This window comes from Trichomycterus rosablanca, chromosome 20 (assembly GCF_030014385.1).
Source record: "Trichomycterus rosablanca isolate fTriRos1 chromosome 20, fTriRos1.hap1, whole genome shotgun sequence".
Classification (NCBI taxonomy): Eukaryota; Metazoa; Chordata; class Actinopteri; order Siluriformes; family Trichomycteridae; genus Trichomycterus; species Trichomycterus rosablanca.
In genome coordinates this window covers 8,470,133-8,497,720 of record NC_086007.1, presented here as the reverse complement: position 1 = coordinate 8,497,720, position 27,588 = coordinate 8,470,133, and the positions used below count along the sequence as shown (strand labels likewise).

The 27,588-nt window shown below is 39.5% G+C and overlaps 1 protein-coding gene across 1 annotated transcript in view; it reads right to left on the bottom strand.

Annotated features, from left to right (window-relative positions):
* Nucleotides 1-337: 337 nt before the first annotated feature.
* ptgir (prostaglandin I2 receptor) overlaps nucleotides 338-27,588 on the bottom strand; it is a 41,645-nt gene continuing 14,394 nt past the window's right edge. The window contains exon 2 of the mRNA XM_063017005.1: nucleotides 338-616. Coding sequence (XP_062873075.1) covers nucleotides 338-616 — 279 coding nt within the window. The remainder of the gene's footprint in view (nucleotides 617-27,588) is intronic.

The following is a 27,588-nucleotide window of genomic DNA, read 5'->3' as shown; positions in this document are numbered from 1 at the left end:
TAGTACATTCCTAACAGAATATCTGCTTATTCTACACTGTAGACACCAATAGATTAAGACGTATATTTTTAATTCACAAGTACTGTTTATTTTAAACACGGTTTATGCTTCACATGCTGAGGGAGAGGTGCACACACAGGCCTTCAGAGGCCTCATTCTTATATTTACTGTCATTTTTTTAACCACAGTTTGGAAATTCAGGATTCTGTACCGCACTGATCATTCCTGTCACGAGCAAGTGTTCTCCAGTGCCGGTATGCTTTCGTGCATGAAAGGAGTCCTACATTTATGTCTCCAGAAGTTTAGCGTCTCTCATGGCTCCGGGTTTTCTGTGCTTTCACTGAGGGAGTCCACTGTAAATCTTACTCTGGAGCGCAGCGGACTCTGGAGGCACCACACTCTCTAAACGAAAAGAGAGACCATCACGAGCCGTGTTCTTCACCGCCGCCCTGCCGAAACGACATCGCAGGAGCGCACGCACATGCCTGAAGATGGACTTGCGGAAAATGATGAAGACCCAGGGGTCCACCACTGGGTTTAAGGCAGAGAAACGAAATGCCAGGAGGTTCTGCTGGTCGTTTCCCACATGACTGAAGGCATTTACAAAGCCAAAGATCTGAAAGAAAGAAGAGAGGAAGATGATGATAATGCATGCAAGGTCAGAAATAAAGAATGACATTTTTATGTGGTTGTTTTGATAAAATTTACTTTCCACAGGATTTAGAAGTGCGTCTGTTAAAATTCTGAGAAAGTAGGACTGAGATTTGGTAACTCTTTTAAACAAAAGTACTAAGAAAAGATTTCCAATGTCTTCACTGACTGACTTCATTGTATTTTATAAAGAAATGCAGAATTTGATGCCTACAACACACTTAAAAAAAGTTGGGACATGGGCATGTTTACACTTTTGCACTTTTTAATCGTTTGGACAGTGAAGATACAACAATTGCCAAGCATGTTAAGTACCAAGAGCCAGTGAAAGGCCAGACAGCCTTTATGATCTGACAGACCAGTTTAACTATGAACAGAACTCACACGAGATGGGTACTGTCAGACAAAACAAATTAAAGAGACAAATAACTGTTATTATAGTAGGATCACTGGCAGGATGTACAGCACGTAGCACTGAGCAAATGTGTTTGTGAGTTGGACAACATCTTTGGTTTAAAAGTACAGGACACAACAGACATGCACATGTGATCGTCTAGGAATATTAGTACATGATGAACTTGTTTGTTAAATCATCAGAGTATTAAGTATAATGGTGCAAACGTGTCTACGTGGTTGGGCTTTGGTATAAAGCTGCAGAACCATCTCACTTCACTCACGGGTTTTTCCCAATCATATGTTCATCAAACAATAAACACTGGCTGACACGACAATCCCAATACAGAGACTGAAACATTGCACAAAGTAAGCAAAGGAAGCTGAAGACAAACATTACAGTAGGATGTGGGCTTGTCATGTGAAACCCGGAAAGTCTTTTTGTTTCCAAATGGAATAATACAGCATTTGTATGGGCAGGGGTAGCACAACGGTTAAGCTACTGGACTGTTAATCAAAAGGTTGCTGGTTGAAGCCCTACTACAGCAGAGTCGCCAATGTTGAGCTCTTGAGCAAGACCTTAAACACTCAATTGTGTGAATTGTTTTCAGTCACATGTAAATTTGTAGCAGCAACTATGCAAATTTTTTTTTTTTTTACAAATTTGCCTTTTCTTAATGAAAGTTCAGTTGTAGTTGTTGGTGCATTTAGTCAAAGTCAAAGTCTGCTTTATTGTCAATACTGAAATATGTACAGGACATACAGAGGATTGACATTACGTTACTCTCAGACCCATGGTGCAACAATGAACATTAAATAAACACTAAACCTAAAATACATGAAAAATATAATAATTGAATAAATACACTAAAACACACTGTTTATTTACACTGTCATAAAATATGAAAAATATAGTTCCCGATATTAACAACCGAGACAGTAAAGTGACATTATGCAGATTAAATAAAATGAATGAAACCCTGATCAAGCAGAATGAACTAAAAAAAGAACACTAACCACAAATAGTAGTATGTAGATCATTTACTGCTGCATCACGAGAGCACCAGAATCAGTATTATCTACCATAATAATGAATACCGTGACTGATAAAATCACTATGTAACGAATCAGGCATATTCCTGATTACCAATCTGCACCAAAATATTAACCAGACCACAATTATTCATTTTGCTTTAGTTTGTAAAAAGGACCCTTAAATGTTTATCGATGGATACAAGCGTCTTTAGAATTTTATTATGTATGAGCTTAAAAGAAGCAGATTTTTAATTCCTTTCTGAGATGTGTTGAAATTATCGTCTACTATGCTTGTTTGTGTGATTCATCTGTGGTGAATAGGGACTAGATTGTTTTAAGGTCTTCTTTGTCGGGCACAAGGTCCCTAAGGGCTGCAAATATCCTTCCACATATGCGGTATTAAGGGAAATTAATTCAATCTGCTCTACACAGACTGGAAACAATTTAGATTGCACTAAATATTAGCTAATCCTATTTAAATAGAGGTCATTGTCCAGACATGAGCCGACCTCTTGCTCGAAGAGTGCATCAGTGTGTTCTTTACTGCCTGTGAGCTACATAGAATAATGACTAAGTTCTTCAGGCCCCACCACCTGTGAATGCGGTTTGTTTTGTTTATTCAAACTCGTACACAATTCAACTAAACCCATCAAGAGCTGGTCTTAATGTGGTCTGCAGTAGTGCAAATGCTGAGACTCATCAAGCTGTCTGGATGCTCTGCCTGGCTCTGCTCTGCTCTTTATTTACTAACCAGCGCCTTGCATACACAGTGGCAATTTAAAGTGCTTTACATAAAGAAATATAAAGGCATTAGAACATAAAATTAAAACAAATGACATGCATTTGCAATCAAAATGATTCAACCTCCATTGCAAATTAGGTTTATTAGCAAAACTTTCTAACTTTCAGCTGTTTGCAGTAAACCAAACAGGAACAATTTAAATAGCTTGGTGGTTGAACAAGTAGTTTTCCTACTGCAGTTTCAGAATTATTCAAACCCCTTCATGACAAGCATTTTTAGTACTTTGTAGAACAAAATTGTGCGGTTATGACCTGCTGCAAACGTTATGCATAGCCATACACCAGCTTCTGGCAGCATTCCTCAGAAACTGTAACTCATTCCTCATGGGCAATGGCTTCCAGTTCACCAATATTCCCTGGTTTGTGTGCTGCCTTCTTCAAATCCAACCAAATATTTTATATAGGGTTTAAGTCAGGCAACTGTGACACACACTCCAGAATCTTCCAGGACTTGGTGAACATTTGGAAGGTCCAATGATGCACAAGCTTCAGCTTCCTCACAGAAGGCATACGACGATTTAATCTTAGTATTTTCCGATACTTGATTGAATCCATCTTGCCCTCCACACACTGCAGGTTTCCAGTTCTAGCAGAAGCAAACCAGCTCCAAATCCTCACAGATCCACCACCAAGCTTCACTTTAGGCTGGGTGTTTAGTAAGCTTCATTCTTCCTCATAAAGGCATACCGTTCTTGCACTTTGCCTTACTGTGCAAACTGAAAACCTGAGTGCCTACAGTTACTCCTCAGCTGCCCACTTTCTGCAACATCCAGATAATGTAGCCAGTGTTCCTGTTACTTTGAACTTGTGTCATTTTCTTTCACAATTACCGGCCATATTGTAATGCTAGACAGGGTCAGACACATTCTAGACATTCTAGACATATTTATTTAAGAAAACTGACAATATATATTCACAGTAACAATGACAGTTGGGGTAAACAAACAGGAAACAAGACTTAAAGGCTTACAGAATAAACAAAGGCTGAAACTAACCATATTCGAAGCTAGACTAAAGCTAACGTCAATTTTAATGCTACTGACTGAAAAACAAAGAGCAGGACACTAAAGTGTCCTAACCAAAATTGGATCGAAACAAAACATACTATACCTTATGCTTACAGCTAATGCTAATCTAAGCTAGCTAGACAATACAGCACATATCAGAACAAGGACAGGAGCACAGACAGGAGCAAGAACAGATAACTAGCAAAAACTCAAACCACACTATATCCACACAATGACCAACAAGCGAGGAGTGAATACAAGGGGTTATACATAAACAGGCTAATCATAGACACAATGGCAAACAGCTGGGGAGCATAAACCAAGGGGTGAATCAAAACAAATAACACTGAATCCATGTGTTTCAGAAAGGGGCTGACATCTTGACACGTTCTGACAAGATGTTCTAACTGCGCTCGGATGGCACAGTGAGATATTGCCACACTGCCATTTGGGTCCAGAATTTGTGGATAAAGTGACCAAATCATGAAAATGTAATGAAATTAAAAGATTTTCTAGGCCTTTGGAAAAAAAATCTTCCAAAGCATCAGAGATTCTTCAGCATAGCTAATATAGTTGGGATTTAAATATATTATTATAGATTTATCATGTTTCACTCACAAACCCACATTAAGTGTTTGTTGCCAACAATTTTTCTCTCATATGTGCCAGTTTTTTTTTTTTTTTTTTTTTGCATTTTCTCCCCATTTTCCTCCCGTTTTAGCGCAGTCGATTTGTCTTCCGCTGCTGAGAGATACCCGATTGCATCCGAGGAGAGCATGTCGCTGTACACGCCTCTTCTGACACATGCACAGCCCTCCTCTTCTCACCCCTGCATTCTGCACAGGCGTCTCTTCCGCCAATCAGGGTCCTTACACAGCAGATGAAGATCCCACCCACACATAGTCCAGCCCGCACCCTGCAGATGAGATGGCCAATTAGTATCTGCTGCAGGCACTGCCAATTATGCCCGCCAGATGACGCCCAGCCGACCGGTACCAGTTAAAGATTTAATAGCATTTAACAAACTAGAGGGGTTTACAGTCGTGGTAGGATGAAAGAAAAGCCATTCTTCTGGCAAGCTTTCCAAATAGTTCACATAACGTTGTGTCTAATTTGGTTACCCAGTAACCCTAAAATGCTACCATGATTTGCAAATCTCTAACTGTTATCCTTGCCACTTCAACCACGCAACTTGCCAGTCGTGCAAGAACCATACACTTTTACTGCCCGCACAGTGAATATGAGCATGTTCAGGCATGTAACTCATCTATAGCAATTACCTTGTTTAGGAAGGTCCTCTTACCTTGAGTCATTTTATTTATGTATTTTTTAATCTTATCTTTATTCTTATTATTGTCTTGCATGGTCCCCCTTTTCCTCCCAATCTCGTCATATGCCAAACACAGACCACTTTTATTCACCAGCCAGATACTGGGCCTCACAGACAGCAGTCGGAGGCTTTTTTAAAAAAATATGAGCACCTATGGCAAAACACCCCCAGTTGTTATTTTTGATTCTCACTAACTGCTCTTTGAGTTGTGTGTTCAGACTTCTAGAAGGCATCTGACCTTTCTTTGACTCCAAGTATTCTCGTAACTCATTGTTGGCAGTTACAAAAGAGAGTGTCATTTTCTTTTTACAACATGCACCATCAGTTCACCTAGCCCATAATGCATAGCCTAGCCTGCACTGACTATAATTGGTCTGGAAAACATTAGATGTTCAAATGAACAATAGATCAGTTGGCACAAAACCATGAGCCCCTATTTTTTTCACCTGTCTGATTTGTACCAAGGCATTGGTGGATTGTTTGGACTTGCTAAGACAAATTGCCATTAATATGCCATGTTAATGCAGTTCTGTAAAATGTACATTACACTAAACGTGTAAATATTAGATACAGTTTACACTATTGTAGACCTATAAGCTATAAATTTGGGCTTTTCATATTTTGGGGCTGGCTATTTTGAGGAACACAAAAGCACAGCTGGGCAAATAAACATTTTGGGTTATTAACAAAAGAGCATGCGTACAGTGTATAAGGTTTGTAAAAGAAGAAAGAACTTTTTTACCACTCATATACTCCCATAGCTGTTCAAACAGGTTGAGATTTGTTGACTGTAAAAGCCATAAGAAATTATTTCCACATTGTTTTATACTCCTAATGCCGCTCAGTGACGGCTTCCCTTGTGCATTGAGGATAAAGTTACTGTTATCCTGGAAAGACCACTAAAGCAAACAATGAAAAACAAAGCCACAAAACCCCAAAACCCTAAAAGATTTAAGCATTTAGACCAGTATCGTTTTCTGGGTATACACATTCTTTTGCCCATTTGTCAAGAAAATGGTTTTGGTTTTGAAATGCAAAAACGGGGAAAAATGACAAACAATATTTCATGTGATAAATCTGATCATATCACATTTTTATATATTTGTAAACCACTACCTATTTTTGTGCCTCTCTTTTTGCTTTTCAAGTTCACATTACACCGATCAGCCATAACATTAAAACCATGTCCTTGTTTCTACACTCACTGTCCATTTTTTCAGCTCCACTTACCATATAGAAGCACTTTGTAGCTCTACAATTACTGACTGTAGTCCATCTGTTTCTCTGCATGCTTTGTTACCCCCCTTTCACCCTGTTCTTCAATGGTCAGGACTCTCCCAGGACCACCACAGAGCAGGTATTATTTAGGTGGTGGATCATTCTCAGCACTGCAATGACACTGACATGGTGGTGGTGTGTTAGTGTGTGTTGTGCTGGTATGAGTGGATAAGACACAGCAGCGCTGATGGAGAATAGTTCACTAACCAAAAATATCCTGCCAACAGCGCCCCATAGGCAGTGTCCTGCGACCACTGATGAAGGTCTAGAAGATGACCAACTCAAACAACAGCAATAGATGAGCGATCGTCTCTGACTTTACATGGAGGACCAACTCGGTAGGAGTATCTAATAGAGTGGACAGTGAGTGGACACGGTATTTAAAAACTCCAGCAGTGCTGCTGTGTCTAATCCACTCATACCAGTACAACACACACTAACACACCACCACCATGTCAGTGTCACTGCAGTGCTGAGAATCATCCACCACCTAAATAATACCTGCTCTGTGGTGGTCCTGTGGGGGTCCTGACCATTGAAGTACAGGGTAAAAGGTATGTAGAGAAGACTACAGTCAGTAATTGTAGAACTACAAAGTGCTTCTATATGGTAAGTGGAGCTGATAAAATGGACAATGAGTGTAGAAACAAGGAGGTGGTTTTAATGTTATGGCTGATCAGTGTATATTTGTGTGTGTTTGTGGACGGGGGTGTGGTTGTACCAGATGTTGAATGCCACTGTACTACAAGTTATTAATCATGCTGTCAGTGAGATGTCTTACCATCTGGATATATGATTTAGTCCAATTCTGGATTGTCTAGTATGCACCACCTTTGTATAACAATAAAACAAGCGCATTTGTCGTTGTCGCACGTTGTCAAAACAACTCCAGCAAACATGCCTTACTGCATTCCCCTACCTATCCTGCAAGCCTCATATGGTCCTCAGGCACAGACTCTATGCTGTGGTGGCCCACTAATCAAGTTCTGACATAACCGCCTTGGCACCAACCTTGGTACTTCCAGGCTCTCTTTACACGAGGATGTATTGATGAGCTGACTGCGGTTGCTCATGAAAAGAGCCCTTCACAGGTGAACAGGTAACCACAAGTCTGCAAACATACACCCACAATATAGGCTGTCACACACAAAGGACACAGAACGCATCCTAGTCACAAACCAAGCTTCTGCATTTCAGTTGACAAAGAAAACGTTTATAAACACAGGCTGCTGATTCTGCCCTCAATGGTATTCTACAGAGCTGAGTGCTTCTAGGTTTGTAATTATTTGGAAACAACCCTTTCAGTTTAATATGGAAATCCCTCCATGCACAAAGCAAGTAAGGTCTATAATAAAATGGTTTGTGTGGAAGATCTTGACTTGTCTTCACTAACCTCTACCACAACAGACTAATAGTTTACAGCATGGGCCACCTTGTGTCATGGAGCCAAATTAAAATAGGCTGCATTTGGATGAACTGTCCAATAGAAAATAGAACAATGGTATACACCAATTAGCCAAAAAATTAGGATCACCCTTAAAATGTGCACAACAATGCCTGTTTCATAACAGTTGTACATGTCAAGGTCAGGGAAATATTAAATGTTGGGCAGATGGTAGTTACTCACAGTACTCTAGTACACAGTACTCAGTAGGTACTCTAGTGGAATGCAGCAGATATGATTAGCATAAAGACCTGAGTAATTCTGATAAGGACCAAATCTTAATGGCATGACGAGTTGGTTGCAGTTTCTCCAAAACTGTAAAAAAATGTAAGGCATTTTACAATTTAATAAATAAACAATTTAATTAAAGCAGATTGGTTCACTAAAATTACCATACTGAGCAGGCCATTTTACTGATATTTAGCTGTCTATGGTAAAGACAATGCAGAAGAATAAAAAGAGTAATAAAAATACTCTTAGAATCAATGTTTTGATTCTGTAGATGTACTGAAGTGGGTTCATTCACATATTTATCTTCAGTAACTGCTTTACAGTAACAGTTTAGTAACAGTCTATCCAACAAGGCTCCACACAACACCAGCTTCATTCAGTTTAGTTTAAAGTATTTTGTACATATTAAATAATAGTAATAAATATAAATAATAACAATTATCATCATCAATAATTATCATTTTTTAAATTTCATTTTTATGTTTTAGTACTGCTTTATCCTGGTCAGGGTTGTGGCAAGTGCTCTACTCAGAAACACTGGGTGCAAAATTAATCAAATTAACAATTATAATAATGTTACAAAGTAAATGCACTTTTAAATGTTATTTTCTATCTAATAGGCTCACAAATGTCTTTTGTATGGGTTAATAAACACTGTGTCTTCTGACCAAGGGACACAACTTAAAATCAAAACATTGCAATATGGTCATTATGTAATTAATCACTGTGCACATAGACAAAACCTACGCTATTAACAAGATGAACCGGAATATCCAACCCTAATTATAACACACCTTCCCCTAGTGACTAAATACTTCTGATCCCCTAGTTTAACCTGAGTGGGTGTGTTTGGTTAAAATTGGAACTAACATATGCAGGTAGGTTTAGAGAACTAGGTTGGCTTTACAGTTAGTTTACTACCAGTAAATGGTTAACTCCTTTTGAGTTATTCAGTGTGACAATATCAAGTGGTTCTTGGGTCAAATTAGTCATCAAGGTACAAAAAAGAACACTCACTAATTTTAATGTGGCACATTATAATTACAGTAAAACTGCAATTTACTGACTTAAAAAACCCATAAAAACAAATATATAAAGACAAAGGTTGTAGGTTTCTTTTTCTTGAGTAAAGCACTGGTAAGTGAAAGCTAAATGCAAAGGAAACTTAAGCTGTGAGTGGACAATACTCATGTCATATGATTAATTTGTATACCTGTCTATAGAGTACTGTAATAGCTTCAAATCTACTGTTCATACATACATTATTGGTATTTTTGGGACAGGATCTAGTAGAGTATATAAGGAAACTCTTGAAAAGTTTTAATTGTGAAGGAACAGTGTTTCTGCAGCTAAGAATAAAAGCTTCCTGTTTTCATATCTGTGCTTTGGGCCAGTTTAGTTTGCTGTGTGTGGTTGTGGTTGTTCTCCTTACACATTCTACTAATTAAAATCTAGTGTGGTTGAAACCCTCTAGCATGAGCAAAACTTGATGACAAGGTCTAACATTACCATGAAGAGCAATAAACTGAGTGTAAATCTGGGTCACCATGCCTGTTTGTGTGATGTGGTTGAGCTGTAATTGTGCCATTGTCTTTTTCTTGGTAATACATATTTTCCTCGGGTGCTCTTGCATTGGGTTTTGTTTACTACTTAACCCTGGCTGACTTACATTAGTGTTTTAAATACACCAGAACATTCATGATTTTGTACACAGCTTCTGCTGCGAACATTTTAGGTACCACATTCTAGATTATTCTTTAAGTAGCTAATGCTGTGAGATTATACATCACACACTTATTGTCTGTGTTTTTGTTTAAAATGGACGATTGGGCTGTGCCATGGTCTGGTGCACTGTCCCAACTGTATTCCCAGCCTAACCTGAATGAAAACTGATTCAACTGATGCTAAATGAATTGCAATACATTGTGTGTATGAATTACTTTAAGGTAGTAAACCATTTAAAAATCATGTTTTTTTAGGTTTAGGTGTACTTCAAAGACACATGCTCATGCTTGGGGACAGTATTGGGACAGCTTGCGTCATGAGGCCAAATTAAAATAGGCTGCATTTGAAATTACTGTCAATTTGAAAATAGTATGTCTAATTAGTGCCCAACAGTGGTATACACCAATCAGCCAAAAAAATTAGGATCACTCTCTAAGAATGTGCACGACGATGCCTGTTTCATAACAGTTGTACATGTCACGGTAAGGGAAAAATTTAATGTTGGGCAGATGGTAGACACAGTACTCATAGTTACTCTAGTTGAATGCAGCAGATATGATTAGCATAAAGACCTGAATGACTTTGATAAGGACCAAATCTTTATGGTCGGACAACTTGGTTGAAGTTTTTCCAAAACGGTAAAAAAAATGTAAGGCATAAACAATTTAATTAAAGCTGACTGGTTTACTAAAAGACCATACTGTTAAAATATGCTAAAAGAACTGGCAGTTATGGTCATGAACATATAAACAAGCACCAAGCTTTAAAACAGGTTTATTCACATGCAGTTTTGTGTGAAATATATTTTCTTTTAAAACCAGAAAGCTCTACCAGTGGTCATCATTTGGAGACGTGAGAAGATAAAAAAGGAAGTGGGTTCTTGAAAGCTTTTTGTTTTAATCAAAGGTACATTAAATCTTAGTAAAAATCTACAAAGTCAGAACAAGCGATAACAAAATTAGTGAATGTGGGATAGCTATCTAAAATGCAAACTCGGTCCCCATTTCACAATTTACTAGTCGCCATGCTGTCATTTCTTAAAATGTTAAGCTAAATTTAACAGTTAAGGGTTTTGTAAAACTGTAAGAATCAGGTTCTAAGTTTCTTTGCTTTAAAAAGTTCAGCGTCAAACCCGGGTCAAAGTTTAATCAGATTGAGTCAATGAAGTGGACCTCCTCAGTCGGCGCAACTCAGGGTGGCACAGTGGCAAGGTAAGTGGCCCTGCCTTACTCCACAGGATACAATGGCACAGCCAGCTCAAAAACACTTGGCTTGTTGATTTAAATTTTGAGCCATTGTACTTGATGTGTAATGGGTTAAACCTCTTTAGTGTTAAATAGAGAAGTGTTTCGAAAGTCTGTGGGCATGGCCAGCCTTGATTTTAGCTCTGATTAGAGCCAACGTTGCTTAAACTTTTCCCAGACCAGGGCTGGCTCTGTGGGATTAGAAAACACTTTGCCTTGGCTCAAAGCTGTGCAACAGTTATTTGAAAGGGATAAACACATTAGTCCAGCTGCTCGCCTTAAACCCAAATTGGGCTGCTCGTAGAAAAATGGGTATCCAACAGATCCCAAGAGTTCTGGCAGATCACTGTGTCTTTGGAGGAAAAAATGCCTAAAACTGATTGTTTTAGCTTTATATTGCTGTTTAAGGACATGAACATGGTGTGGTATTGTGTGAGTGTGTTGGTACAAGGCACAGCTGTGTTGCTTGGGTACACTTACAAGCCACTTATTAAACACACCTATCTTGTTGGTAAACCTAGCAGGTGAACATTTTAGAGACTACACCTTGATTTATTTTCATGTACTTTGTCACCATTTCTTATTGGTGTCAGTTACTGGTTTGTTTGTTTATTAGGATCTTAATGTCATGTTTTACACTCTTTGGTTACATGACAGACACGGTAGTTATTCGTTACACAAGATTCATCAGTTCACAAGGTTATATCAAACACAGTCATGGACAATTTTGTATCTCCAATTCATCTCACTTGCATGTCTTTGGACTGTGGAAGGAAACCAGAGCACCCGAAGGAAACCCGCACAGACACAGGGAGAACATGCAAACTCCACACAGAAAGGACCCAGACCTCCCCCCTTGGGGATCTAACCCAGGACCTTCTTGCTGTGAGGTGACAGTGCTACCCAGTTACTGGTAACAGTACAAAGCTTCTATTTACATTTGTGGCATTTAGCGGACACTTTTATTCAAAGCAACTTACAGTTGTGACAGTATACAATCTAAGCAATTGAAGGTTAAGGGCCAAGCTCAAAGACCCAACAGTGGCAACCTTCTGATTACTAGTCCAGTACCTTCATCACTAGGCTACCACAGCTGTATTCAGTAGCCAACTATTAATAACCCAGCAGTGAATTTGAGGTGTGTTTTTGTATTAGGTGTGTAACAATACATAGTGACTCGATATATCACAATATAATAATGTGTTGTGTCATAAAACGAAACTGTGTATGTATTTGTGTATATTAAGCTCTGTGAAGTTGCACCCCCGCAAATTCATGCTTCTCATAGTAATCTAAAAATAATACTGCAAACAATAAGCTGATGTTAAAAACAAAACAAGTGCATATCGAAGCACTGCACACAGTTAAGTGTGTTCTCGGCAATGATCCAAGTTCTTTTAAAAATTGTTAAGAGGAGCTGGACGATGGCTTATGGTAGAGTTATTATAGATGCTATAAATGGCATTTCTTTAAGATGTTTTCGCACAGCGAGTGCTTGCACCACAGAATATAAGATTACATATGAGGGTCTGATAACAGTCTTTATCTATACTCTGTTCCAAGAAACAGCACTAGGCTTTGGTTACTGATGGAATGATGTGGTCAAAATGTCTTTTTTTTAAGAAGTATAAAGGAACACTCAATCAATAACACTTAGGTTCCATAGTCTCATGTAATATTTATTAGGTGAGTCCAGTCTGGCAGTGTACTACTTTCCTGTATTATCTGTGCACCTTGACACCAATGTATTCCCAGTGCTCGTTTCATTATTGATGGCCTCAGTTGGTGTAAATATAGTTATAACATAGACTTTACTGACTGTCCAGGCTACTGACTGTATGATTGGCTCTGCTGTGCTGACTTGAAAATGAAGGTCAATATTGGGACAAATTAACATAATTGAATTTAGCCAGTGCAATCATGATGTTAGTTGGTACCATGCCTGGTTCAATCTTGCCAGCCTAAGAATAGCTAGCCAGGTTTACACAGAGGTGGGATGCAAACACTCTTATCTAGACCTAATTAACAGATAACAGATTAGTGTCAAATATCTGAAAAACATTTTTGGTCCATGATGACTGAGGATGTGAAAATGTCTGTGGTAAGTTTTAACAACTTAGAATACAATATACAAAACCAAAATCATGTAATCTAATTTAAGAGTAAAGTAGACCCATATACACCGATCAGCCATAACATTAAAACCACCTCCTTGTTTCTACACTTACTGTCCATTTTATCAGCTCCACTTACCATATAGAAGCACTTTGTAGTTCTACAATTGCTGACTGTAGTCCATCTGTTCCTCTACATACCTTTTTAGCCTGCTTTCACCCTGTTCTTCAATGCTTAGGACCCCCACAGGACCACCACAGAGCAGGTATTATTTAGGTGGTGGATGATTCTCAGCACTGCAGTGACACTGACATGGTGGTGGTGTGTTAGTGTGTGTTGTGCTGGTATGAGTGGATCAGACACAGCAGCGCTGCTGGAGTTTTTAAATACCGTGTCCACTCACTGTCTACTCTATTAGACACTAATAGACACTTATTAGACACTAGTCGGTCCACCTTGTAGATGTAAAGTCAGAGACAATCGTTCATCTATTGCTGCTGTTTGAGTTGGTCATGAGGTATGTAGAGAAATAGATGAACTACAGTCAGTAATTGTAGAACTACAAAGTGCTTCTATATGGTAAGTGGAGCTGATAAAATAGACAGCAGGTGTAGAAATAAGGAGGTGGTTTTAATGTTATGGCTGATCAGTGTATGTTTTGCATTATGTTATGACCCTAAACAGGATAAAGTGGTGGTAATACAATACAATAAACAAAAACATTGTAGACTGTATGGCCAAAAGTATTTAGACACCCCTCCTAAATATTTCTGAATTTCACCCATATTCATTGCTGTCAGGAATATAAAATATGCTTCCAACTTTATGACAACAGTTTGGGTAAGGCAGCTGAGTGGCTTATATAGTGGCCAAATATTTTTGGTATCAGTCATAAAACTGGTATTTAGTTTCACAAGAAACAAAAGTCTCAAAAATCTAAATCAAACAGAAACAAATGACATCAGCAAAAAAGAAACAATTGTCAAAAGTCAAAGCTCACTCATAGAAAAAAATGTCACTTTACAGGACTGCTTCAAAATAAAAGCTTTAAAAATAACCACAGAATTAAAAAGCACCTTTATTCTCAATATCATCTGTATGACACCTTCACAAAAGCTGGAATTCATGGTAGTGCTGCCATTAGAAATTTGTCTTACTATTTAGGGTCAATGTACAAACCCCCATATCTGAAATAGTTGGGACATTTTGTAAAATGCAATAAAACAAAAAACCTGTGAGTTATTAATTCTATTGATTCTTAATATACCTTACAAAGTGACTTTTAATGTTTTTTGCTGATTAACTTCTCTAAATTTTGTAAATATAATCATATTTGAAATTTGATGCCTGCAACACACTTGATAAGAGAAGGAAATTACAGAATATTTAAATTACACTGTTTTGAAGCATAGGAAGGGACAAAGACTCAGTCTTTACAAGCAGTATTTTGGAAAACAGTTGCCACTTAACACAGTCCCCCACTGCATCAAAAATGCAATCTGAAACTATATTACACAAAGAGAAGTCCATACATCATTTATGCAGGAAGGCCACTGAATTCTCTATAACCAAGCTCATCTCAGATAACCCAAAAAGACAGTGGAATCATGTGTTGTGGTCAGGATCTTTTTCACCCTCAGTGTCTATGTTTACATAGAATTGTTTACATGCACATTAGAGTTCGGAAATCTTAATTAACATGCTGGTTAGATTTAATCAGAATGGTAGGTATTTGAATATACAAAGTGGTTTTTCATGTGAATGTTACCATAACAAAGATAATCGCACATGCCCCGTCACGCTTCTGTAGATATGAAAGGTATCTGGTACCTTTTTTAATGTCTGGTAGAGTTTAATTCATATTGTTCGGTTTGTTTACCAAGAGTTAAAATCTTAACTTCCATCTTCACGGTTCTTGATCCATTTACAGATCATTTGGTGCTTTGTGGCAGCAAAGATAAAAAAAAACACTGGGTTTTGGTTACCAGGACTGGTGGTTTTGCTGGAAAGTGCCTGGTGTGCACGCCATCCATATGACTAAGTCAATCTTAGCCTGAAATAGTGACATGGATCCACGTTTTTTTTTCTATTTTATTTATGCATTTTCTCCCATTTTCTCCCAATTTAGCGTAGTCAATTTGTATTCTGCTGCTAGGGGATCCCTGATTGCAGTCGAGGTGGGTATATAGCTGCTCACGCCTCCTCCGACCCGCACACAGCCCTTAGCGAAACCCTTTTTCACCAATGCATCCTGCACAGGCACCAAAACTATCTGCTAATCAGTGTCCTTACACAGCGTTTGAAGACCCCACCCACATAGTCCAGGCATCCCGCCCTAACAGAGACATGTCTGCTGCAGGCACTGCCAATTATGCCCGCTAGATGGCGCCCAGCCGACCGGTGGCAACACCGAGTAGTTCAGAATCTCAGCGCTGGTGTGCTAGGGAAATATCCCACTGTGCCACCTGGGCACTACATGGCTCCACTTTGTGGGCTCACCGCCTGTAAGGCGAAGGGTCAGAAGGGGGTCAGAAGCTGCAAGTAAAGCAGGAAAGTATACTGTAATTATTTTATTATGCTGCTGATCTGTCCCTGTGCATTAAAGATGGGAGATGGAGTAAACCTGCGTTTGGACCCAGGAAGGAATTGTGCCACAGTGCCAGCTAAAGCTACTGAAGTTTATATTTTCTCTGCGGTTGTTATGTGATACTGGTTAAAAAAGAAAATGTTATAAAATATCTGAATGTTCCCATAGATGATAAATTATTCCATCCTAGGTGGCGATCAAAGCTCTTGTTACTGTACGTCTTGTTTTTCCTCTTATGCATAATTAAACAAGTCATACCATCCCAAAAAAATCTTTATAGGTTTTATCAGAACAAGTTGAGAGCAAAATGTTTAGAGTTTTTTTATCCAGCGGGGCACAAGATGATGGGTTATTTAGGTTAAGATATACTCTGTGGAGCAGCGGTAAAAACACACGCTGGATCCAGAGCTGGGATCTCGAATACATCGTATTGAATCTCAGCTCTGCCTGCCGTCTAAGGCTAAGCGGCCACATGAACAGTGATTGGCCTGTTGTTCAGATGGGTGGGACTAAGCCGAATGGGGTCTCTCTCTCTCATGACTGGTGCAATTACGACTCTGCTGGCTGATTGATGGCGCCTGCACAGAGATGAGAAAAGAGTGCTCTCAGGGTGTGTCTGTCCGTAAACAACGCTGAGCTGCATTGCACTCGTCAAAGTGTAGGTGATAAGATGCATACGACTGCTGCCCACGTGTCGGAGGGGGCGTGGGTTAGCTTCGTTCTCCTCAATCAGAGCAGGGATTGGCATTGGTGGAGAGGAAGAATGATGCAATCGGGCAATTGGACGCGCTAAAAAGGGAGAAAAAGCGGAGAAAATGCATAAAGAAAAAAAAATTATATATATATATACAGTATATATACAGTGTATATATATATATATATATATATATATATATATATATACAGTGTATCACAAAAGTGAGTACACCCCTCACATTTCTGCAGATATTTAAGTATATCTTTTCATGGGACAACACTGACAAAATGACACTTTGACACAATGAAAAGTAGTCTGTGTGCAGCTTATATAACAGTGTAAATTTATTCTTCCCTCAAAATAACTCAATATACAGCCATTAATGTCTAAACCACCGGCAACAAAAGTGAGTACACCCCTAAGAGACTACACCCCTAAATGTCCAAATTGAGCACTGCTTGTCATTTTCCCTCCAAAATGTCATGTGACTCGTTAGTGTTACTAGGTCTCAGGTGTGCATAGGGAGCAGGTGTGTTCAATTTAGTAGTACAGCTCTCACACGCTCTCATACTGGTCACTGAAAGTTCCAACATGGCACCTCATGGCAAAGAACTCTCTGAGGATCTTAAAAGACGAATTGTTGCGCTACATGAAGATGGCCAAGGCTACAAGAAGATTGCCAACACCCTGAAACTGAGCTGCAGCACAGTGGCCAAGATCATCCAGCGTTTTAAAAGAGCAGGGTCCACTCAGAACAGACCTCGCATTGGTCGTCCAAAGAAGCTGAGTGCACATGCTCAGCGTCACATCCAACTGCTGTCTTTGAAAGATAGGCGCAGGAGTGCTGTCAGCATTGCTGCAGAAATTGAAAAGGTGGGGGGTCAGCCTGTCAGTGCTCAGACCATACGCCGCACACTACATCAAATTGGTCTGCATGGCTGTCACCCCAGAAGGAAGCCTCTTCTGAAGTCTCTACATAAGAAAGCCCGCAAACAGTTTACTGAAGACATGTCAACAAAGGACATGGATTACTGGAACCATGTCCTATGGTCTGATGAGACCAAGATTAATTTGTTTGGTTCAGATGGTCTCAAGCATGTGTGGCGGCAATCAGGTGAGGAGTACAAAGATAAGTGTGTCATGCCTACAGTCAAGCATGGTGGTGGGAATGCCATGGTCTGGGGCTGCATGAGTGCAGCAGGTGTTGGGGAGTTTTATTTCATTGAGGGACACATGAACTCCAATAAGTACTGTGAAATACTGAAGCAGAGCATGATCCCCTCCCTCCGGAAACTGGGTCGCAGGGAAGTGTTCCAGCATGATAATGACCCCAAACACACCTCTAAGACGACCACTGCTTTATTGAAGAGGCTGAGGGTAAAGGTGATGGACTGGCCAAGCATGTCTCCAGACCAAAACCAAATAGAACATCTTTGGGGCATCCTCAAGCGGAAGGTGGAGGAGCGCAAAGTCTCGAATATCCGCCAGCTCCGTGATGTCGTCATGGAGGAGTGGAAAAGCATTCCAGTGGCAACCTGTGAAGCTCTGGTAAACTCCATGCCCAGGAGAGTTAAGGCAGTTCTGGGAAATAATGGTGGCCACACAAAATATTGACACTTCAGGAACTTTCACTTAGGGGTGTACTCACTTTTGTTGCCGGTGGTTTAGACATTAATGGCTGTATATTGAGTTATTTTGAGGGAAGAATAAATTTACACTGTTATATAAGCTGCACACAGACTACTTTTCATTGTGTCAAAGTGTCATTTTGTCAGTGTTGTCCCATGAAAAGATGTACTTAAATATCTGCAGAAATGTGAGGGGTGTACTCACTTTTGTGATACACTGTATATATATATATATATATATATATATATAAAGATACACTCTATGAACAAAGGTATTGGGACACCCCTTGTAATTTTTTAATTTTTATGTGTTGCAGCCACAACTCGCTAACATGCGCAATAAATCAATTAAACAGTACAAGAGAAATTATATGCTTTTAACTTTGCAGCAACAGTTTAGGGAAGGTCCTTTCCTGTTCCAGCATGACTGTGCCCCTTTGCCAAAGCAGGGTCTATAAAGACATGAAGAAAAGCGAAACTACAGTGGCCTGCACAGAGCCCTGACCTCAGCCCTGAACTAAACAGCTTTTAAATGAACTGGAACAACAATTAAATATAACTTGATTAGATTTGTTTAACTTTAAACATTGACATTGCATAGTCAATTAAAATGCATACACTAACCAACTCTCCTAAGAAACTTAATTTTAAGCTATAATAAATATGATCTTGATGAAGAACCTGTCTGTACACATCATCAGTAATCTTAATGTGCTCGGGTGCCACTGCAGTAAAATACGCCAGTCCAGATCCAGGGTTTAAAGCTCAACCATGCTATCAGCTGGTCTTGCGTCTACACAGACATGATCGGCTATGGTTAAAGGGGGAAACAGCCTAGTCTTTGGATGTGCACTTGTCAGTGCTCTCTTAGTGTCAAATATCTTTGCACTGCTCTCAAAGTGGCTAAACTTTAAATCTTTAACACTTCACAAATGTGAAAGTAGCAGCTATAAGAAAATGCTTTTACTTCCTCTTTTACACTACTGCACTACAAACTTTCTACCTCCACTGTTTTTTTCCTAATGATTCAATTTCCAACAGCTTAACTTGACGCACTGTTTAAATCTGGTGTAATTTTACCGAATGAGGCAAAACAACTTGCCTGAGAGTCTGCCACACTGGTTACTTAATTCATTAAAGAAAAACACCACCAGAATTTGGTGTGCACCCCTCCCTTAAAGGGTTAAGTGGTGTAAAATGTCTGTGGTGAAGAGAGAAATGTACAGCCTCTTCCTGGCACTGATACACAAATGACCCAATAAGGCAGATAAGATTGCTAAGCATTACTCTGCATCGTAGTTCTGGTTTGTAATCAAATATGATCTCCAGCCCGCAATCTGGCCACTTTACACACCCCAGAGTACGACTGGCACACACTACACTGAAGAGAAAATAGTAACATGAAGCTAACAAGAGTTTACAACTATGACTATTTTTACATGGAAAGATTGCTGTCAATCTAATTAATTTAATTTTGATAATTACAACGATTGGCCTGTTCATATAGCGGCTGGGCATTAAGACGGATAAGAGTGCGGATCAGGGTGTGTCTCTCCGTACACAGATCTGATCCGCAGCTGATCTCGTCTAGTTTAAGTGAAAAGATGCATACGGCTGCTGCCCACATGTCAGAGGGGATGTGGGTTAGCTTCGTTCTCCTCAAATCAGAGCCGGGGCCGGCATTAGTGGAGAGTCGGGCAATTGGACGCGCTAAAAGTCAGGAGAAAAAGGGGAGAAAATGCATAAACAAAATACATATATATATAAAAAACTGTGCCAAATCTGGTATGTGCCATTGAGACAAATTGTTTATATGATATTTCATACAAGACTGCATCTGAATAAACTGTCAATTCTGTCCGTCAATACTGTCCGTCAATACTGAAAATGGTGTTTATTATTTCAAGCGTGGTGCTCAGCAGCACAGCCATCAATAAGCAGTTTTGGTGTGTATCATGTCACAAGTTTAAACGTTTCAGTGAGCGTCAATATTCGCCTAGCCTTGTGGTGAACAAAGTGCAAATCTTACAGTATAAAAGTATAAAAGCCTCTTATAGGAAGTGAAGAGATCTCTAAAGATATAACTGTTGAGTTCAGTGCAGCTTCCTCTTTATTTAATTACAGTGGGGTCAAAAAGTATTTAGTCAGCCACTGATTGTGCAAGATCTCCTACTTAGAAAGATGAGAGAGGTCTGTAATTTGCATCATAGGTACACTTCAACTATGAGAGACAAAATGAGAAAAAAAAAATCCAGGAAATCACATTGTAGGATTTTTAAAGAATTTATTTGTAAATGATGGTGGAAAATAAGTATTTGGTCAGTAACAAACAAGCAAGATTTCTGGCTCTCACAGACCTGTAACTTATTCTTTAAGAAGCTCTTCTGTCCTCCACTCGTTACCTGTATTAATGGCACCTGTTTGACCTCGTTATCTGTATAAAAGACACCTGTCCACAGCCTCAAACAGTCAGACTCCGAACTCAACCATGGCCAAGACCAAAGAGCTGTCGAAGGACACCAGGAAGAAAATTGTAGACCTGCACCAGGCTGGGAAGAGTGAATCTACAATAGGCAAGCAGGTTGGTGTGAATAAATCAACTGTGGGAGCAATTGTAAGAAAATGGAAGACATACAAGACCATTGATAATCTCCCTTGGGGTCAAGATCTCATCCCGTGGGGTCAAAATGATCATGAGAACAGTGAGCAAAAATCCCAGAACTACACGGAGGGACCTGATGAATGACCTGCAGAGAGCTGGGACCAAAGTACCAAGGCTACCATCAGTAACACACTACGCCGAGAGGGACTCAAATCCTGCAGTGCCAGGCGTGTCCCCCTGCTTAAGCCAGTACATGTCCAGGCCCGTCTGAAGTTTGCCAGAGAGTTTATGGATGATCCAGAAGAGGATTGGGAGAATATCATGTGGTCAGATGAAACCAAAATGGAACTTTTTGGTAAAAACTCAACTCGTCGTGTTTGGAGGAAGAAGAAAAACCCAAGAACACCATACCTACTGTGAAGCATGGGGGTGGAAACATCATGCTTTGGGGCTGTTTTTCTGCAAAGGGGACAGGACGACTGATCCGTGTTAAGGGAAGAATGAACGGGGCCATGTATCGTGAGATTTTAAGCCAAAACCTCCTTCCATCAGTGAGAGCATTGAAGATGGAACGTGGCTGGGTCTTCCAGCATGACAATGATCCCAAACACACCGCTCGGGCAACGAAGGAGTGGCTCCGTAAAAAGCATTTCAAGGTCCTGGAGTGGCCTAGCCAGTCTCCAGACCTCAACCCCATAGAAAATTTGTGGAGTCCGTGTTGCCCAGCGACAGCCCCAAAACATCACTGCTCTAGAGGAGATCTGCATGGAGGAATGGGCCAAAATACCAGCTACAGTGTGTGCAAACCTGGTGAAGACTTACAGGAAACGTTTGTCCTCTGTCATTGCCAACAAAGGTTATGTTACAAAGTATTGAGTTGAACTTTTGTTATTGACCAAATACTTATTTTCCACCATAATTTACAAATAAATTCTTTAAAAATCCTACAATGTGATTTCCTGGATTTTTTTTTCTCATTTTGTCTCTCATAGTTGAAGTGTACCTATGATGAAAATTACAGACCTCTCTCATCTTTCTAAGTAGGAGAACCTGCACAATCAGTGGCTGACTAAATACTTTTTGGCCCCACTGTATTTATTTTAAAAACAAAAAGAGCTGTGGAGGAAATGCGGAGGAGGTGGGTGTAAGGACTCATTAGAAAGGAGAGTAGGGGGTGATGGGTAAATACAACGGCAGTCAATTAGGAGTAAAGAGGAGTTTGTGTTCTTTTTTTCCCAAACTTATTTTTGCTCCATTAACTTCATTTCCAAAAATAATGTAGAAGTCATTCTGACCGTTCAACTTTTGATTCATGTGCAGCACACACAGCTGAAATGGGTTTAGATTTACAGTTCTCAGATGAGCTTGTAAACATTACAGTGGCTTTAGAAGTGATTTTAGCATGTTAAAATGTCAATACATTTATTTAGTTATTGTTTACAGTTTAATTGCAGTAGCTGAGTACTGGGAAAGCGGAGTGTCCTAGGAAGACACACACAGCATACAACCAGTACCTTTACACAGAGATCTCAATATTTAAGTGTGAACATAACCAATGTTTTAGTCGAATAGAATATATACATATACTATGTACAGTACAACGAAATTCTTTCTTTGCATATCCCAGCTTATTTTGAAAGTTGGGGTCAGAGTGCAGGGTCAGGCATCGTACGGCTCCTGGAGCAGAGAGGGTTAAAAGCCTTGCTCAAGGGCCCAACAGTGGCTGCATGACTGAGCTGGGATTCGAACCTTTCAGTTTATAGCCCAAAGCTCTACCCATAAGGCTACCACCAGGCTACCACTGTTTTGGTGCAGTAAAAGCTACTGACGACCAAAAATAAGTCTTTGCAAACAATTTAGATGATCTTGTTCCATATTAGAGACAGTGGCCTATTGATGACCAGTATTTGAGTTAAAAGCAACACACTACATGAATAGACAGACAAAAATGCAACCAAATTTGTGCAATCTAATGGAAGTGTGAGTGCTGCACAGCAACGTGGGTCTTAATGGATCATATCCCCATCTCAGATCACTGTGAGGAGTTTTTGCATGCTCTCCTTGTGTCAGTGTGAGATTTCTCTGGATACATTGGTTTCTATTCACCTTTGCTCTAGATTTCTTCTAGGCGTGAGTCAGTAAATCTCCCTGTTAGTCTCATTACAGGTGAACATTCATTCATTTATTTAAAAATGTTTTATCCCCTAATACATTCATGACAAATGCCTGGTCATGCCTGCTGCACATGCACTGAGAAGATTATCAAACAGTAAGAACACGTAACCCAACCGTCAGATCAATTCAGAAGCTGTTGTCCTTTCCTGCTGGGGATAATTACACAAAGACATGCTGAGGCAACAAGACAGACAAGGTGGACATACATTAGCATATTCAGTGGACTGGTGAAGGGAAATTATCTGAAAAGCAGGTCTGAGCTGCACTCGACTTACTGTAATGCAGCAAAGTCAGTCTGTTCTACAAGAGCTTCTGTAAGGACGGAGGCTGATGAGCCAGATGCATATTGTATGATAATGGAGTGGGGCAGAACGGCTATAACATCATAAGCAAACATGCTTTAAGGAAACACTGCTGACCTATAGGATTTATATCTGTTCTCTAAGGGTTCACAATTCTGTAACCCACTAGTTATCAGTAGGATTTATGGTTTCTAATTTGGTGTGTTTATTTTTTGTTTGTACTGGCTGGGATGTAGAAGTCATGAACAACCACACAAATGGTCTAAAAATAAATTTCTACATAAACAAAAGAGCAGAGGTGGATGCTTTATCAGTTCAGGTCAAAGTATTGAAAGAAATAGAAGCAATAAAAAAAGAAGTAAAACTAAGTTGCATTAGGATACACATTTGTGAATAAACTGTATGCAGAACTAACACTCATATATTATTAATAGGTTTTCACCATGCATTACAAATACACACAAGCATTATTTAATGATGATCGGCTTTCAAATATTTGTATAGGCATTAGAAAGCGAGAGCAACATACAGTGCAGGCAAGTACAGGCTTATGGTCTGGGTGGTATGCACTGTGGTAAATCAATAAACCCAATTCAGAACATTTATTTTCCATTAAATATGACTCAAAATTGTTTCCAAAGTGCTTTCAATGTTTATTCATGAGTCCTCCATTAGTTTTTACAAGTAAATCAATGAAGACCTCATACACAATCTTTGTTCTTACTTCCTACGTATTCATGACTCATACTTAGACATACAGAAAGAAAGTTGCCCCTTGTGTTTATGCTTGAAACACTCAGGTCCATAAGCAAGATTGATTTTGGGCTTAATTGCAAGATCATGTTGACACAGACACAATCCATCAAAACCCCAGCTTGATTGTGCAGCTTTTTTTGAAAGTCACCTCGATTAAGATAAATCTCATTATTAATCTTAATCATTTAATCCATGCATTGCATATTTACTGAAAGCTTTTACAAAGTATATAGTCTTATTGTGCAATGCCATGTTACACAATACGCAACACAATATGCAACAAGAAACATATGTCATGTCATGTCACTGCGGCATAGTCGCTTTTTTAGTGGTTGGCTGCACAAATGTGTCAGATTTCTCCAATGCTCTCCAATTTCTCTCTCGCCTGAATCCAACTAGCCCCTGATAATGCAATCTACGTTGTGATGTTGTTAATCTAGCTTATTCCTGTCGCTGTGATCACTTCTCAAACAGCTCGGGCTTATCCTTTCTCGAAAACTTGGTTGTCACGGGCACTCTGAGCAGCTTGCCATGTTGGGAAAACCAATTTTCATTTACATTCTAAACTATAAATGAGACACCAGTACAAATTTTGAGCACCTAAACAAATGATTGCACTGGCTCTTCTGACAGGTTCAGTTCTAAGAGACTTTTTATTCCCTTTAATCCCCTTATGCTTCCTTTCTGCTAAAAGCTGTTAGAATCATTCCTATTACACCCACTATTATATTCTATTACACTTTTATGACACCCCAGATTTTGACAGTCCTAGTGTTAAATCAGACTGGCAGCTGAAGATGTGGCTGTATGGCATGTGAAGCTCAAGTCGACTTCTAAAAGAGCTAAATGTTACTGATCTACTTAACGGATGCTGCACATCATACAGAACAATCATTAGTAACTAAAACAAGCATATAGCAAACTAGCTTGGAACTGGCTATGACCTCTCCATGTATGTACTCAGATAAACATGCTGAACAAACTTAAGAGAAAAAAACTCATGAGACAGTTTTAAGGGTCAAAGATGGAAAGATTCTCATACCACAACATGTCAATGTCACGGAAAGCAGGTCCACAGTCTACTCAAACTCAAACCAATATGTTTGGGAACAATGTATAGTAGGCATTTGATTATTTCAGAGCTTTTGTGATCTCATTTTCATTTTGTGTGTATCAGGAAGAACATATGAACATGCCTAACATGCGTGTGTGAGTATGCTTTCTAAACATCTAAAAATAAATAAAACAGACAACAAAACTGAACTGATCAGATTACTATTACTATTACTACTATTACTATTTTAACATTAACGGTATTAGTAAATACATATCTGATGTGCCTGAAAATGTGTTAACCTCATCACAAATGTAGACAAAAATAATGAATCAACTGTTCTACCAAACGGTGTCATAACACTATAATTGGGGTATTCGATACCATAATCAGCATTTTTGTTTTTTACCAATTCAATACCATGGAGTTTATTAACAAAACTACAAACCCCATTTCTGGATAACTTTGGATATTTTGTAAAATGCAATAAAAACAAGAATCCGTTGCAGTTTTTTAAACAGGCTTTTTGTCCATTATTTCTTAATACAGGACTTGAGCTGCTCAACAGTCTGTGATTTGATTGGCCATTGTTTGATTCTCCTTTTCATTATAGAAAGAAAAAGACGTTGCCCTCATGTCCCTCTAAAATCACATACGCTGTTGCATCAATGAAACCTTTAAACATACACAAGTCATCCATGCCATGGGCACTAATGCACCCCTAAACATGAAACATGGCTTTTGCATATTTTGCTAATACTGGGGAATGTTTTAAAAAGGTATAACCTAAACATTGTATTAACATTTTACCTTTTCTTTGTGTTTGCAATCATCAGAGTCAAACCCTAGTCATTGTTTACAGTTACAAAATGTACAAAATAAAGTTGGTCACTAAAGGCATTGACAATCTTTTCTCTATACTTCTGTCAGCGAAATAAAAGTTGAAGAGCACTAACAAATTACAGATTATTGTTTCGGTGGCATGGTGGCTCAGTGGGTAGCACTGTCACCTCACAGCAAGAAGGTCCTGGGTTCAATCCCAAGGCGGGGCAGTCCGGGTCCTTTCTGTGTGCATGTTCTCCCCGTGTCTGTGGAGGAACCGGGAGTTCTGGTTTCCTCCCACAGTACAAAAACATGCAGTCATCCAGTCAGGTTAATTGGAGACACTGAATTGCCCTATGGGTCTGTGTGTGTGTGTGTGTGTGTGTCTACCCTGCGATGGACTGGTGCCCTGTCCAGGGTGTTAATGTGTGCCTTGCGCTCATTGAAAAGCTGGGATAGGCTCCAGCACCCCCCCGATTGAATAAGCTGTTAAGAAAGTGAGTGAGATTCTTGTTTTTACTGCATTTTACAAAATGTTCCAACTTTCTGATATTAATGTTTAAAGACAAAAAACACATACGCTTCTGGTATTTACAGTTTAGAAAATATTTCTTTAAATAGTTCACAAAAGTATTTCAAGCATCATAGCAATTTCAGACGTGACCTTCAACATTGAAGTTCGATGTGGCTTTTGAGTTACTCCCAACACTAGAAGGCTTTTGTGAGTTATGGGTTACTACGTACCTTAAAGAAGAGAAAAAGCTACAGTGTTAACAGTAGTATGGCATGTATATTTATCTACTCTTAATTTGTGACGTTAAATACACTTATATTTAAAGCTCATACATAGGAATGAAAAGACAAGAAAAATGTAGATTTGAACTCTGAAATGTGTTTTCCCGCTTCTTCTGTATATGTATGGGTTTTCACAGTAGATCATTCTGGTCAGCATACCTTGTTTGTAAAACCATGTTTTATGCCGGATGCCCTTCCTGGCACAACCTTCCTTGTTTTATCCGGGCTTGGGATTGCCACTGAGAGCACACTTACACGTCCACTCCTTAGTAACTAAGCCGTTTGGCCACCCTCCTCAGACATGGTCAATCATGTCTGTGCAGAGGCCCGAACAGCCGATTCCAGCCCTGGATGTTATTTAAACCTGACTGTCCTCTTTATGTCTAATAATCTTTAATAAGAATACAAAATAATATGGCCTTAAAATAAAGCCAATTTCAGCTCAATCAGCTGTTCATCATTTTTTCTAAGTGTACATCAATATGTGAGAAGTAAAGATGCATGAGTACCGATACTGGTATCGGGTATTTGCCCGATACCGCGCTCATTAACTTGTACTCGTCCTCACAAACGAGGCTCCGATACTAAACATCCGATACCGTGTGCCTAGTGCACGTTGCTGCGTTATGCCTAGTTCACACTACACGATTTTTGCCCTGATTTTCGCTCGGCGACTGGTCGGCGCTAGATTTGCCAGCTCTGGAGCAACTCGCCGTTCGCTCGGCGATCAAAACTCGGCTCTCGATCGCTAAGTGTGAACTATCCAACAACTCGATCCGACCGGCTCGCCGACCGCTCGCCGACCGGATCGAGTTTTCTAGCACGTCAGATATCTGATCTGAGATGTGCGACTGGGAATGAGTGACATGTCGAGCAGCCAATGAGAACGCAGGATACGGTGTGAGGGGAAACGCAG